Source organism: Prinia subflava, chromosome 16 (genome assembly GCF_021018805.1).
Source record: "Prinia subflava isolate CZ2003 ecotype Zambia chromosome 16, Cam_Psub_1.2, whole genome shotgun sequence".
In the NCBI taxonomy this organism is placed as follows: Eukaryota; Metazoa; Chordata; class Aves; order Passeriformes; family Cisticolidae; genus Prinia; species Prinia subflava.
The window spans coordinates 6,633,056-6,647,417 of record NC_086262.1 but is presented as its reverse complement, the minus strand read 5'-3'; the positions used below and the strand labels follow the sequence as shown (position 1 = coordinate 6,647,417).

The 14,362-nt window shown below is 37.0% G+C and overlaps 1 protein-coding gene across 1 annotated transcript in view; it reads left to right on the top strand.

Moving 5' to 3' along the window:
• GABRG2 (gamma-aminobutyric acid type A receptor subunit gamma2) overlaps positions 1–14,154 on the top strand; it is a 65,147-nt gene extending 50,993 nt beyond the window's left edge. Inside the window, exons 7-9 of the mRNA XM_063413462.1 lie at positions 7,000–7,152; positions 8,658–8,863; positions 12,071–14,154. Coding sequence (XP_063269532.1) covers positions 7,000–7,152; positions 8,658–8,863; positions 12,071–12,346 — 635 coding nt within the window. The 3' untranslated portion in view covers positions 12,347–14,154. The remainder of the gene's footprint in view (positions 1–6,999; positions 7,153–8,657; positions 8,864–12,070) is intronic.
• The last annotated feature ends 208 nt before the right edge of the window (positions 14,155–14,362 follow it).

Below are 14,362 nucleotides of genomic sequence, written 5' to 3'. Positions count from 1 at the left end.
TGTGTCGTAGGAACCGTGTGGTTGTTATTTGCTGCACTAACAGAACTGTGTCTGGTACACACCATACACTCTGTAACCTACATCAATCCTAGTTTTCAGTCATTTGATCTGTCCTTAAGGGGAAAATGATGGCTAGAAATTCTGGGAGACTTTGGATAATGCATTACTATTTTTTGCAGTTTAACAAGTTCATGTAGTGGAGAAAAACTTCCAATTTTAAAAGGATATAGTAAAGATACTTGGTAGCTTTTGCTGGCAATTATTGAGTCATTACCAAAATTCTCCTACATAATTTATTTTCTCCACAGACTTTAAAGTTTTAAGCACAAAAGGCTCTACATTATAAACATTTTCAGAATTACTAAAACAGACATTGATTTTTATACTACTGAATATTGACAAAAATATTTAAGATAACTAAATACCCATAGAAAATCCTGTTCAGACCCTGGGATAGAAGACTTGTCATTACTCAGGGAGAAGAGACCCACAGTGGAGTTCCTGAGACCATGGAGTCAGCATGAGGTGATGCTCATGAGCTGTAACACAGCAACACAGAAATTCTGGAGATTTTAGGTAGTGAAATATATAAATGAACAGAGTTTGAGAAGAGGAGAACCACTTCTACCATCCGTTTCTGCGGTGCCATTCAGAGTGGTGTGTGGCTTTGTAAGAAACAGAGAGAGAAATAAAGCCTTCTTATGAACTCAAAAATCTTATTCACATGGACATATCTGTGCACACATTCACTGTTTTCCAAAGCTTTTAAGTTAGCCATGAATGACTCAACAATGTGAACCCATAACAAGGCCACCCTTCACCTAATTGAATTTCCCTGTTAAAAACTCCATGTCCTTAACAGAAATGAAACACTGAATTTTCCCCACTCAAAAACCATCTGAGAATGAACTGAAGTAACACATACAAGTAACTTGACCATGTGCCCAAGTTTTTGAAGCTCTTCTGCAGTTCTTTCAATAATTTAAATCCAGCAGTGTTTTAAACAACAGAAAAAATCTCAAAATACTAAGTGTGAGACAGGTTTAGCTCTAAGTGTTGTTTACCCGAATTATAATTAAGCCACCAGTTTCTTGTGGTGTTAGAAGGCTGTTCTTTTCTCTTGCAGTTGCACTAGCTTCCAGATCACTTCTGAGCACAAATGAGAGGCTTTTCCCCCCAGTACCTCTCACTTTGCACAGTCACTTAAACACGCATAAAGAGAGCACTGATGGGTGGAATTCCCCATTGGCTTTGCTCAGGTATAAACGACTCTTCAAGCAGGAGGCAATGAAGGATCACACCCACTGTGCTGATTAAATCACTTAAGTGCAGTGTGCATTCCCCCTGGCTGCGCTTCCTGGCACCACTAATTCCTTCTATTGAACCTCTGGGACCTAGGCCAGCACATGTGCACAGATGGTTCCTCAAAGCAGGAATTCACTTCCCCTACATCTAACAGAGCCTGAATCCTGGTGTTCAAATCACTGTGTCACACAAGTGGAGGGTAGGAGACGGACCACAATCTCCAAAGTTCATACAGACTGCTATGAGCCTGGGTAAATTAGGATGGAACAGGACTATTAGAAATAAAACCTTCTGCAAGGCTTTACTAAGGTGACAAGCACTGAACACTGATGCATGAATCTAATTTTCAAACTATCTCCTACTCTGGAAATGACTTTAGGTCCATTCCCTTTCCAGTGTGTGCCCCAAGAGAAATATTCAACTTTCCATTCAGTGTGGCAGCACGAAGATGCTGTGTCTCAAGTCAGAACACTGCTCTGCATCTCTTGATCTTCCAAACATAATTAGGAGGAATATACACTTAGTAGAAAATATGAGATTTATACATGAGGATAAATATAACCTGGTTACCATTTTCCTGAGGGATAGCATTCTGGTTTAAATCTATATAATTGAAGAAATTGGTTAACTTGCTGTTGTATCTTTAGATGAAGAAGACTATGTCTGTCTATCTGCAGATACAAACACAGGTGACTACAGAGGAATAGGAGAAATGTGTATATTCAGAGAAAGAGCAGAAGGGTCTAAATAGATGAAGGATCTGTTATTATGCTCCGAAGTGTAATAAGATTATGTTTTCCAGGGAAATTTTGTATTTCTTTAAAAATTGAAAATTATTGAGGTGTTATTTTCTAGACACATGTAACAGAAATATACCTCAGAATGGACAATAGGAATGCAAGGTCTCTGGTGAAAAGCTAAGAAATCCAAAATCATCTAATCAGGATGCAAAATGTAGAGTACTTAAATATATTGTCTTAAAAAGATACTGCCAGGTTGCTCTATCATTCATTTCTAGAAAATTCCAAAAGTGTATTACTGCTCCAAACAGCAATCTGGCAGTCTGAGAAGCTTTCTTGTTGCAGTAGAAAATATTGGACAAACAAGAGCCAGAGCTCAGGGAAAGAGGATGAAGTAATAATGAAAAGTTTATCAATTTGCCAAGTGAGGACTAATAAATGACATTGTGCTGAGGATCAAGTCTGGCCATTTTTTACTAAACCAATGTCTTAGTTTGGCAGCTTTATGCAGGCATCACACCAGGAGTGAAAAATCACCTGAGACACAGAGATAATCTGAAAATAACAGAGTATTTAAACTGGTCTCAGCTAATGAGCTGAAAAGTGCATGAATGCAGTCAGAAAATAAACCAAATCTGGATAAAAACAGGGCTGGGACAAGATTCCATCATGAAATGTGTGATTAAAGCAAAGTACTGTCAAGTCCATGTTCCACAGGGGATTTAATGCATGTGACATTTTGGATGTATGTGTTGTGACAACTGAGACTGAGCCCTAAACTTCACATCTAAGGTCTTGCATTATTTTGTATGTTCAGGGTACTTTTGCTATTCAAAATCTCAAACGACCTGCTGTTATATCATTCCAACATCACTCAAGTAAACTTGGCAACCCCAGCAAGATACTTCTCTGGAGCATTCCACCTCTTAGTCCTCTTTTCCTTTTCTCATTATTGTCACAGTTTTCCCTGGCTGACAGTTCAGTACTTGTGGCTTTTCACTCCCCTCCCCTCCCCAGCAGGGAGGAGAATCAGAGAGAAAAGGTAAACCTCATGGGCTGAAATAAGAACAACTTAATTATTAAAACAAAATATTACTAACTATTATTAGAAATTTGCAAATAATGCTAATTATAACTGTAGCAACAAGAGGAGGAAGGGACAGAGCCCAAGAGAAGCAGGTGATGCTCAATGCAGTTGGCCACAGCCAAAGACTGGCAGTGACTGAGAGTGACAAAGTCCCTGAGCAGTGACTGCCAGCTCCAGCCCTCTCCCCCAGGTTCTGCACTGGGCAAGACTCCCTGGGCTGTGGAATATCCCTTTGGCCAGTTTGGGTCAGATGTCCTGGCTAAGGGCCCTCCCAGCTTTTTCTGCAGCTTCTCACCTGCAGAGCATGAGGCAGAAAATTCCTTAACTTGGAGTGAGAACTGCTCAGCAACCTCAAACATTCCTGTGGCAGCAACTTCATCCTCATGCTAAATGCAAACACAGCCCTGTGCCAGCTACTCAGAAGAAAAGACAAAACCCTTGTCTCAGGCAAAACCAGAACATATTACTTCAAGGCTGGAAGAGATATTAAGTATAATACAGAATTATTGGCTTGCTTGGTCTTGGCAATTCCTAAATTCCATTTGTTTTTCTTACTTTTACCTTGGCAAAAAAAGTAATCTATACATCCCACTTCCCAAAACCCCAAGAATGCAAGGTAAAATATTAACATTTTTCCCTTCTTTTGTAAGGATCCAAAACACTCCATAACACAACTGTGTGCAGCATCAGCAGGCTTTCAGATTAGAAAGCAAGATGTAATGAAAAAGAATTTATGCATCCTTGAATGACTCTTAATATTGGTCAATTCCACACTGCCTGGCAAGTTATAGTTGACTCTGAAGTTTTTACTTTCCCTGATTTAACTTCTCCATTAGTAGAAACCTTAAAAGTCACATAAAATATATATGGTCTCTTACTTCCTTGAGCTTTCAGTAAAACATTTCCAATTCTACAATGCATGAAAAGTAAGGTCTCTCACAACAATGCTGTGGACTTTTAAATACCAGAAACTGATAGAGTTTCCTACAGATATAATTCTGGAGTAGTTTGGATTTTTTTATGCAAGTATCAACTTGCTTAACAAGGGAAGAAAGTCTTTGCATAAAGGAATGGGCAATAATATTTGTGAGGATTGAAAAATCCTACAACAATTATATCACTTTTTAACTTTTGAAACTTGTTAGCAGAGAGATGTTCTTTCTAAACGTGACTGCTTATGAAGTTGTGTATTTTTAAAAAAATAAGAAGAAGGAAAAATAAAAGGAAAAGGAAAAGCAGAGGGAATTGTGTTTGATTAGATATGAAATGCTTGCACCTAGAGAATCTCCAGTTTGTGTAGCAAATGTCCTGTGGACACTGCCAATGTCCATGGGAACGAATTGCCCTCTGAAGTGCATGTCTGAGATAACAGAGAATTCAAAGTTCTGTTTCACTGCCAGTGACTGGACTAAGGCTTTTACAAGTTGGTTTATGCTTTAAAAAGTCTTATGGACTACATTATGAACAGCAACAATAAAATTAAAATAATGCCTACAATATTGTAAAAATATTACTGTAATAGTTTACTGTATAAAAGGCATTCCTTGGGTTAAGGGGAAAATCCAGACAAGTGTCCATGGACACCAGGGGAACACCACCCAAAACTGAACAAGAAAAGGAAGTATTTGGAAATGGTCGATAAAATGGATGGACTGAGGGTGCTCTCTCTGCACACACAGATGTATATTCATAGGTTATCCACAGCACCCCAGGGTGGGTTTGCACCCAGCTCTTGGGCAAAGGGCAGTGTGTGAGGGAGGGCTTGCACCATGCCTTGCTCTAGGTCATCTCTTTTTAGCTCTTTTGTTTCTCAGAACAGGGGCTGAGTTTAGTATTTCACTCTAACATCTGTAGGAAAGTTCTGGCCTGTGTATCTGATATTTTCTGTTCCTTTGAATACAAGGCAGGAGGGGCTACAGCTGCCAAACAGTTGGGCAAAAAGACTGTGCAAGTATAGGACAAAAAGTCAGGAGAAAGTTACCTGGGGTCTGGTACATCCCTCATCTACTCCAAAGAGCCCACAGCAGTTGGAACTTCAGCAGAAAGAAAAAGAACAGCAATAAAACATCTAATTTTTAAACTTTAATTCTGGGCCTTTTGTGCCTTTTTATGTTCTCATCTGTATTTGGGTTTACATTTCACCTCTTCTGGAAACTCTTTGTCCCATTAAATTTCTATAATAACAGTGAGCACAAAATCCTGCTCTTTAAAAATGTTTACATGGAAGTAATACAGCTACTGCTTAAAGATATCTCTGCCATATCATAGAAGAAAAAAAATGAAATATCAATTCTATTAATAGCTTATATGAAGGTGAATGAATAAAAGGATAATTCAAAAAACTGCAAAAAAATCACTTCTTGAGAATTTAATATATGTTCCAGAGAGATGAAGAATGAGACATAGGGTAATTTTATGGCTTCAGCTTTTCAGTGCTGCTGATGAGTGATGTTACATTCGATAGGTTGGTTGGACTTTTTTGGTAGATGAAGGACATGCACATATAATGCAAAGTTATCTGGGAACTAAGAAAATAATCAGACTGTACTTATTACAATTGTTTGTTCATATTCCAATGTACCACCTTATAAACTGCATATATAAAATTTGGGGGCTTTATGTTTTTTGTTTAATTATAACATAATATAATTAAATTAAACCCAGGTAATACCAGGAATATGGACATTCAGATTGAAAAAAAAATAACAAAGAAGCACCAGTTGAAAAATATCTCTGAAGTTTCTTTTGTGGTCAGATTCAAAGGGATTATTCTGGGGGAAATTTAAATTTTAATTATGCCAGAAAAGAGGGAACTCAATGTTAACTAAAGGTACTGATCTAAGCAGAATTTGCATTAGCCACAGAGACTGTTTGATAATGCAGGAAAACTACCTTACTCTATATTTGCAAATCATATCCTGTTTCCATTAGAGACTTCTCTGGGCTGCCTTTCACTGAATTGCAATGAAGTCTTTGTAGCCTGGGGTTCTGTAGTTCCTTTGCAATCAATATTTTTTCCCAGGAGTGCTGTAATCTGGAGTAAAGATAAGAACTAGGTGGTGTTTTTTTTTTTTTTTTTTTTTTTTTTTAGTTTAGGAAAAAACTCCCACAACCAAAAACAACAACAAAACCCCCCCACAAAAACTGTCAACCAACCAAAACCAACAACAAAAAACTCACCAAAAAACCCAACAAAAATAAACTACATCAAAAACTGAAGCTTTCCTGTGTCCCTGAACCCAGATGGAATTTACTTAATAATTTTAGAGGGGAAAAGAACCTGCAAAGACAAGAATGATGTGTCATGTACACTTGAGTAACATCTAGCCCAGCTTTTGGGGTCACTTAGGAAATGTAGAGGAGAAAATACAACAGAAGATCTGCAGGCAAATAAAAAAATGAATTATTGACACAGCATGGCCCTGATGAATAGTTAAGAACAGAAAAATTAAGGAAGCAGATCTGAAAGCGTGCAACACTTGAGAGTGGAGCTGGGAGCACAGAGACTGGAGGAGGGCTGGACCTTCACCCCACCCTGGGCTGCTGCAAGCAGAGCAGATCATACCAGGCAGGTCTGGTTGTGAGGAATGACCTGGGTAGAAGTGATGCTATGAGGCAGGTTACCCTTGAAATCATATGGCAAAGTCACCACTGGTAACTTCCTAGTGTGGAAAATCCACTGGTTCCTGAGCTACAGCTGTGTTGAAGAAGAGGTGTGTGTGTGTATTTGCCATCAGAATATTTGGTGGATCAGTTTAATATGCACACACCCCCAGACATGGAATAGGAAACACCTAGCTCTTCTATACAAATTTTATATTGGTTTTCTAACGTATTATTCTATCTTGTTCTGCTTTTGATTTACAGGAGACTATGTAGTCATGTCTGTCTTCTTTAACCTGAGCAGGAGAATGGGTTATTTCACTATTCAGACCTACATTCCCTGCACTCTTATTGTTGTCCTGTCCTGGGTCTCTTTCTGGATTAATAAGGATGCAGTTCCAGCCAGAACATCACTGGGTGAGTTTATCTTTCCTGTTTCCTTCAAGCATTATGATGTTTAATTGACACCTCTGCAGATCACCAGTTTGTAAATATGAGAACAGACAACTTCACATGAACTCTCCTCCTTTAGAGGAATGCAGTAATTTCAGAGGAATATCTTGCATCTCTTCCTTTTTACAAGGTCAGATTCTATTGTACATTGTCAAGAATAAAAGCTTTCACATTTTTTCTGAATACAGAAATATCTTTTATAAACATCAAGAGGATGGGCACACACAGCTGGATTAGAGGCAGGATGCATTAGTTTCACTTGTTCTATTTCCATATCATGGTGACTGGCAACACAAATTAAATAATTACCAAGAAGGAATCCACCTTCCTGGCTGTGTGCCCAAGGACAGAATGTACCACCATGACCACTTTAGAGACCAACAATCAAATGTAGACTTCAGGCAAAAAAAATCAACTGAATTTGGTGGTATCCAAAATCTTATACATGAAAATATGACATGCAATTAATCAGAATTGGAAATTTCTACACATTTAGCAACAGCTCCACAAATAAACTGAGAGACCAAATTAATCTTGCTTGTGCAAAGCAGCTGTAACAGTAAGAAATAACAAAGCAGAAAGATTCAGCTAGAGAAACTTTAGCACTTTCTACTTCTACATTAAATCCACACAAGTGAGAATTATTTCAGTTTTTCCTTCCTTTTCATTTCTTCACAGAACCACACCACAGAGCACTGAAGTGTAAAATAGGGGACACAATTTTCATTCCAGACTCCCTAGAAAGAACAGAACAAAGAGGACCAGTGGCTTCCATAAGAGAAAGCTTCAAGCATTTTATTGTTTTTTACATATCCTCTTCAAAAAGAGGTTATAAAATCTGCTTTAGAGAAGTACAATATAAACAAAGGCATTCAGCTGTTATTTTAAATTTTACCTGGATACATAAAAGAGACTTGAACCTCTGTAGAGAATTAGTCTATTTCCACCACTAAGAAGGTAAAACCAAAGGTGTGAAATTTGCCATATAGAATATGGTAGATTTTAACTGTTCAGATGCATTTTTACATTTTCCACATGACAGTACATTCAGTAATGTTCTGAAAGGGAAGGAAAGGTGAGGCATGTCACAGTACTTCTCTTTTGTAGGTCTTTCTCTTGCTTTGCTTAAGCATTTGAGCACATAAACCCTAAACTTCAATTTTCAATAAAAATAAAGGCTCCCCAGAAGTAAACTACAAACCCAAAACCTTAAATTTCTTAGAATTCATCTAATCAAAGTATTCTACAGAGCAGCACCGTCAGTGACCATGCAAAAATGTCACATCCCCCTGTTAATCCCCTGAGCTCCCATGGAATTGGCATTTCCCTTCTGGAAAGTGCTGCTGGATATCTTTGCAGTAGGTTTGAACTCCAGGCACACTTCAAAACCAATCACAGAGAGGTAACTGGCAAAATCACTTTGCTACTTGAAGTAATATTGTTTCTGTTGTTTTCTATCTGTCCACTAGGAATTACAACTGTCCTGACCATGACCACCCTAAGTACAATTGCTCGTAAATCTCTTCCCAAGGTCTCCTATGTGACAGCAATGGATCTTTTTGTGTCAGTCTGCTTTATTTTTGTGTTCTCTGCACTGGTGGAATATGGAACTTTGCATTACTTTGTCAGCAACAGAAAGCCAAGCAAGGATAAAGACAAAAAGAAGAAAAACCCAGTATGTATCTTTTTACCAGCAAGGCCTAAAATTTAATTAGTTTTTCTGAGAGACCATTTAAATCCCTCTTTATAACTACACATTTTTTCATATTTTTTATTACATATATACCCATCCTTTGTAACAATAAGAATGCATTTACTTTGAGAATCAAAAGCTCAAACATTTCAGTTTTCTGGATGCCAGAGAAACTAATTTCTTAGGATAAAGATCTTTTTAACCAAAGTGTTCTGCAAACCACAACTACCAGAGCCATTATTTATGCTATATATAGATCTCTTTATAGATAAGAGCTCAGTTTCTTTGTCTTAGTATTAGCAATATTCTATGCTGTTAACTTATATCCACATTTTGACATGACAATCTTGCTTATCAAGACTACAGTTAAACTTTTATATTCAAAATTTAGTTTCTGCTTTTTCCAACTTCCCCTTAAACATCTGTTTCCTTTCCATTGTTTCCTTGAATTCTTTTTCTTATTTTTCTTACCTTATTTACCTGCTTCTCTGCCTTAGAACGTGATTTTGCAGTAGTTTATAATGATATTTATGCTACCCAATAGTTAAAATAATGTATATAACAGTAACAACTGAAAAATCCTGGAAATATCCTCAGTAGTGATTTGGGCTTTTGCCCAGTCAGGGAAAGAATTTTTTGTTTATTTTGTCCAGGACAGATTTCTCCTTGCCTTTGGCAACTGAGCTGACAAATGTGTTGTCTAGAACCTCTACAACATTTAGCCTAATCATCTACTAAAAAATCCCCCAAACCCAAAATATTCTCGTGAAATAAAAACCCTCTCAAACAAACAACCAACCCACAAAAAAACCCCTTAAACCAACCAACTAACCAAACAAAAAAGTGAAGAATGTGAAGGAAAAATGTTTTACATTAATAAAGAATATTTTCGTCTCCATTTCAGGCATCTAACAAAGAATAAAGTAATTTGGATTTCCTTTACTAAAATATTCAAGGACTTTTGAAGATTTAGTTTTAAAATATAACACAAAAATGGATATTGAAAAAATAGCAATTAAGGAACACTTCACTGTATTCCTGTAACTTCAAGTCTAAAATCTGCTGAGAGATAGACTGAAAAAAACAAAGTAAAATGATAAAATGATGTGTCCTGTTTTAGATGGAAATAAAAGTGTCTGTGTGTCTTATGCAGTCAGGTAAAGGAGCAAAACTAAATGAACCTCAGATTTCAATGTTTCACCTTAAGGTGTCTATATAAGGACAAATAACTTGTTTTTTTACATTGCTTATCTCTTAGCTTCTGGGAAGAAACAGAACTATAAATGTTTACCTGAATCCTAATCAAAGAGTCTAAAACCTTAAAAGTAGAGTGTTCAGGGCACAGTCTGCAGGTAAAAAGTCTTCTTTCTAAAAAGTGCTTCTATAAACTGTGAATGGTCTCTTTCTAACCAGTTCAGCATGAAAGACTAGAATCCCCTCAGGATATGAAAATCTAACAGGAGTTTGATATTTTATGTCTTTGGCCCACGTGTAAACAAGACAGTGACAAGTTGAAAATGTGGGGGATTTTATGTTACAGATACTTGTTTCAATTGCTGTAATCCAAGTCTTTCTATAAATTTAGTTCTTTTTGACTTACAGTGTTTTAGAAACATATTTTTAATTTTCATTATTTTTTGTCTCTTTCTTTCCTTTCTTTAATTTAAAACAAAACCCTCTGATTCTCTTTTCTGTCTACAAAATGAAAGCTTCTTCGGATGTTTTCCTTCAAGGTATAATGTTTTTTGGAATGGAAATTCACTGCATGCAACTGCTGAATTTAACTATTAGAGCTTAGATGATAGTGGTGTTTTGTTTGGTCTTTTAATTAATGAGACTTAAGCTATATCCTAATTAAGTAGAATGGCTACAAATTTCTAAATGATTTGTAGAGTTGATTCAGCAGCCCAAATACCAACGCACTGCAGTTCTGAACTTACTTAAGTTCAAGAGTGACCAACATTATTGGATTGCATGAATTAAGAGAGTTTAATGTGAAAAAGTTTCTGTTCCTCTCTCTCAATTTTCCATGGGATCCAATAGCACCAGCTATCCTAAAAACCTGCAATACACCCTTTTAGAACTCTGACCCTGGATTTTTAACTTTTGTGATTTCACTTCTAATTAAAAAACTAAATCTGTTTGGATGTTGACCTGAAAAAAAACTCAATGTCACCATCAATTACTCAAATGCTGTTTGTTATTAAAAAAAAAAAGTCAGAGTTTTGAAAGGGTTTAAGATGCATATAGATTTTTAATGTTGTCACTGGATCAACACACTTAGAAAATTAGCAAATGTATCTAGCTGTGTTCCACATCTAAACCTTATCTCCATTCAGAAATGCAGAGATTTTATTAAAAAAAAAAAAAAAAAAGGAAAAAAAAAAAGGAAAAAGCGTGGGGGAAGGGGGTAGAGGGAAAGGAAACCACACAAAATAAATGACATTGAGTTTACATGCTTATGGAATGGTACTGTTATGTTTCCCTAATAACCATCAGCATGAAATTTCAATGTCTATCATCCCAGCATTCACCCAGTGCTCCAATGTGTTTTAAATGCTTAACTTGCTCAATTCATTCTAAATATATGTATATATATATACATGTACAGCTTCTATATAAAATTTGGAACATGTTGAACCTTCTAGCTGGTGAACATCAGTAGGTGGTGAGCTGCATATATTCAAACTGCAGAGTCTTATAGAGACTCTCCTAATCTTATTCAAAAGACCTAGGTTTTGCCTTTTTCCTGTGTATACATATTTGCTTTTTTCTCAACATGAAGCACCCCTTTTAAAATCCTGCATTTCCAGTTGGTTCAGTTGCTTTCATATGCAATACACAAAGTGCCTTCAGATATCAAGCAGCTACTATAAAACAAAAATTCAGAATACCATCAATTTCATCCCTGGATGTTTCATTTAACCTCTTATGTTTACTCAGTTTAGCTTTGAAGCTAATTGCCCATAGCAGTTAGATTGATTTGTGTTGATTTCCTCTAAAGGGTAAGGTGCAACTGATTTTAATGAGTTCAAGGCAAAATAGCCATTAGAGCACCTCAGCAATTTCCCATGCACCCCAAGCAGAACCCTCATGCACTTTGACCATCATCCCCCAGCTGGCCTGGTGATAATAACAACATTTCTCCCTCTACCATCTTTTTCTTCTTTTTTTGCCACTCCACCTTAGGCGCCTACTATCGACATCCGCCCGCGCTCAGCCACCATTCAGATGAACAATGCCACACACCTCCAAGAAAGGGATGAGGAGTACGGGTACGAGTGTCTGGATGGCAAGGACTGTGCCAGCTTCTTCTGCTGCTTCGAGGACTGCCGGACGGGAGCGTGGCGGCACGGCCGGATACACATCCGCATCGCCAAAATGGACTCCTACGCCCGCATCTTCTTCCCCACTGCCTTCTGCCTCTTCAACCTGGTGTATTGGGTGTCCTATCTGTACCTTTAGAGGCAGTGGGAGAGGAGGGATACGAGCCTTACTCGCTGGATTTCTTAGAGAGATGGTTTCCTAAACCCACTTGAAGTATTTATGACGCGCTTTATAGTGGTCTTTAGTGCCATAACCCCGTAAATATCGGTCACATCGTTCGTCCAAAAATTGCCATCGGGTTATCGTGAGTTACATGTCAGTTCCATATGCCAAAATAATTTAAAAATAAAATCATGTCAATAGGTAATATACACCTCTACCTGCTGGAATAGAGAGAAACAGAGCAGACACGCAAGGGCAGCACAGCAGCATCACTTAATAGTTGATATTGTGATTCCAAACAGGAGCGAGAGAGAGGAGAATTCCCAGGTAAAGTGCTGTACAGTTTGTTAACATTGGCTATAATTATGCTATAGCTTTATTCTCTGTGGGCTTTTCTTTTTGGAAGAGTCATCTCTCACTTTGAATAGGTATTATTAAGCTAGGAAAATTAACTTCTACTCCCACCAAGATGAACACAGACCTTTCCCTTTGCCATCCCTTTAAGAGCACATGTACAATGCTGTAAATATTTCAATACCTTATAGTACATAAAGTCTAGTGCATGCATCTTTTGGGGGCCAAAATAAATGAAAAAAAAGGTACCATAAAGTTTTGTCTTTTATTTTGTGTCTCTGGATGTGCTATTGTAATTGAAATGTGAACAAACCTAATTTTCTTTTTTCTTGAAAACTGCCCCTCTCCCTCATGCATGGAAGATCCAAGCAGACAGCACTGTCATGCAAGATATTAGAGAAGCCTTAAGGATTCAACTAAATAACATATAGACAAATCTGTATGGCCAATATAATAGCTCATAAAGTGTATTGTATGTGTCCTCTGCAGTTGTAGCCTTCATTTCCCATTGATAATGTTGCTATATTTCAACTGAATCTCCAGTAATTATACACTGCAAGAACAGCTTCTGAATTCAATCCATGTGATTCTATTGTTCTTTTCCCATGTTGACATCCACTTTTTTCCTTACACGAGTGTTTGTGGGGGTCTTTTATTCTTTAATCCAGTACAGGAAATAGCTTTTATTCTAGACATTATTTTTACATAAGAGCTTCAATTAATTTCAAAACATTAGTCCTTCTATTGTATATACACACAATTCTCTGCCCATTCATGTCCTTGATCAGCAATAGTTGTTGTCAGTGCTGCTTTCACCCAGTGAGTACCTTTACTAAAACAAACCTTTACCATGGCTAGCACAGAGTTTATAGATAGCCTTGAAAATGAAAGGGAACAGAGGATGTCTTGGCTACTAAATCACATGTATGCAGTTATGTATGTATTTAAAACCTTCAACCCACCTGGGGGAATCTTGAAAACCACTGGTTTTCAGAACCTGTACGATGCTCAATTATGCAACCTTAAGCACATGTAAATATGACTGATGGTTTGGTTTTGTTTTTTTTTTTTTTAATTGTCAAAGATGCAAAATGTCATCTCCAGAAAAGTGGGCTTGCAGATTGAAAAGGGAGAACTATAGCTTATCACTACAGAATTATTATTAATTGAAATGGAGGAAAAGGAAAGTTTTCCAATGTTTGTATAGTTTTGGAAATAAAAATGTATAAAAAAGGAATATCTCTTGATCATCAATTGCTCCTAGTCCAATGTATTTGAAAACATTTTAATAAAGGAATTGCACACACCTGTGGACTTTTTCAATAAAACTGCTGCACTCAACTTCAGTTTTTCTGTGATGAGTTTGTTAAAACATGCTTTGAGAACTAGTTTGCTTGACCAGTTGGATTCATCACTTGCCTAGATATAAGTGATTATAATCCTTATAACCCTCTGCATTGTCTCATTTTGTAGTCAAATGGCTCACATAACTTTCAAGACTGGAGACTCTTTTGAAGGTTATCTTATTCTAAAAAAAACCCAAACCCAACATATTAAAAAACACTGAATTGGAAATATTCTAAAGAGAAATAACCTTCCTTTATCTACTTAGAGTCTCTGCTATCTGAGTAAGTGTCA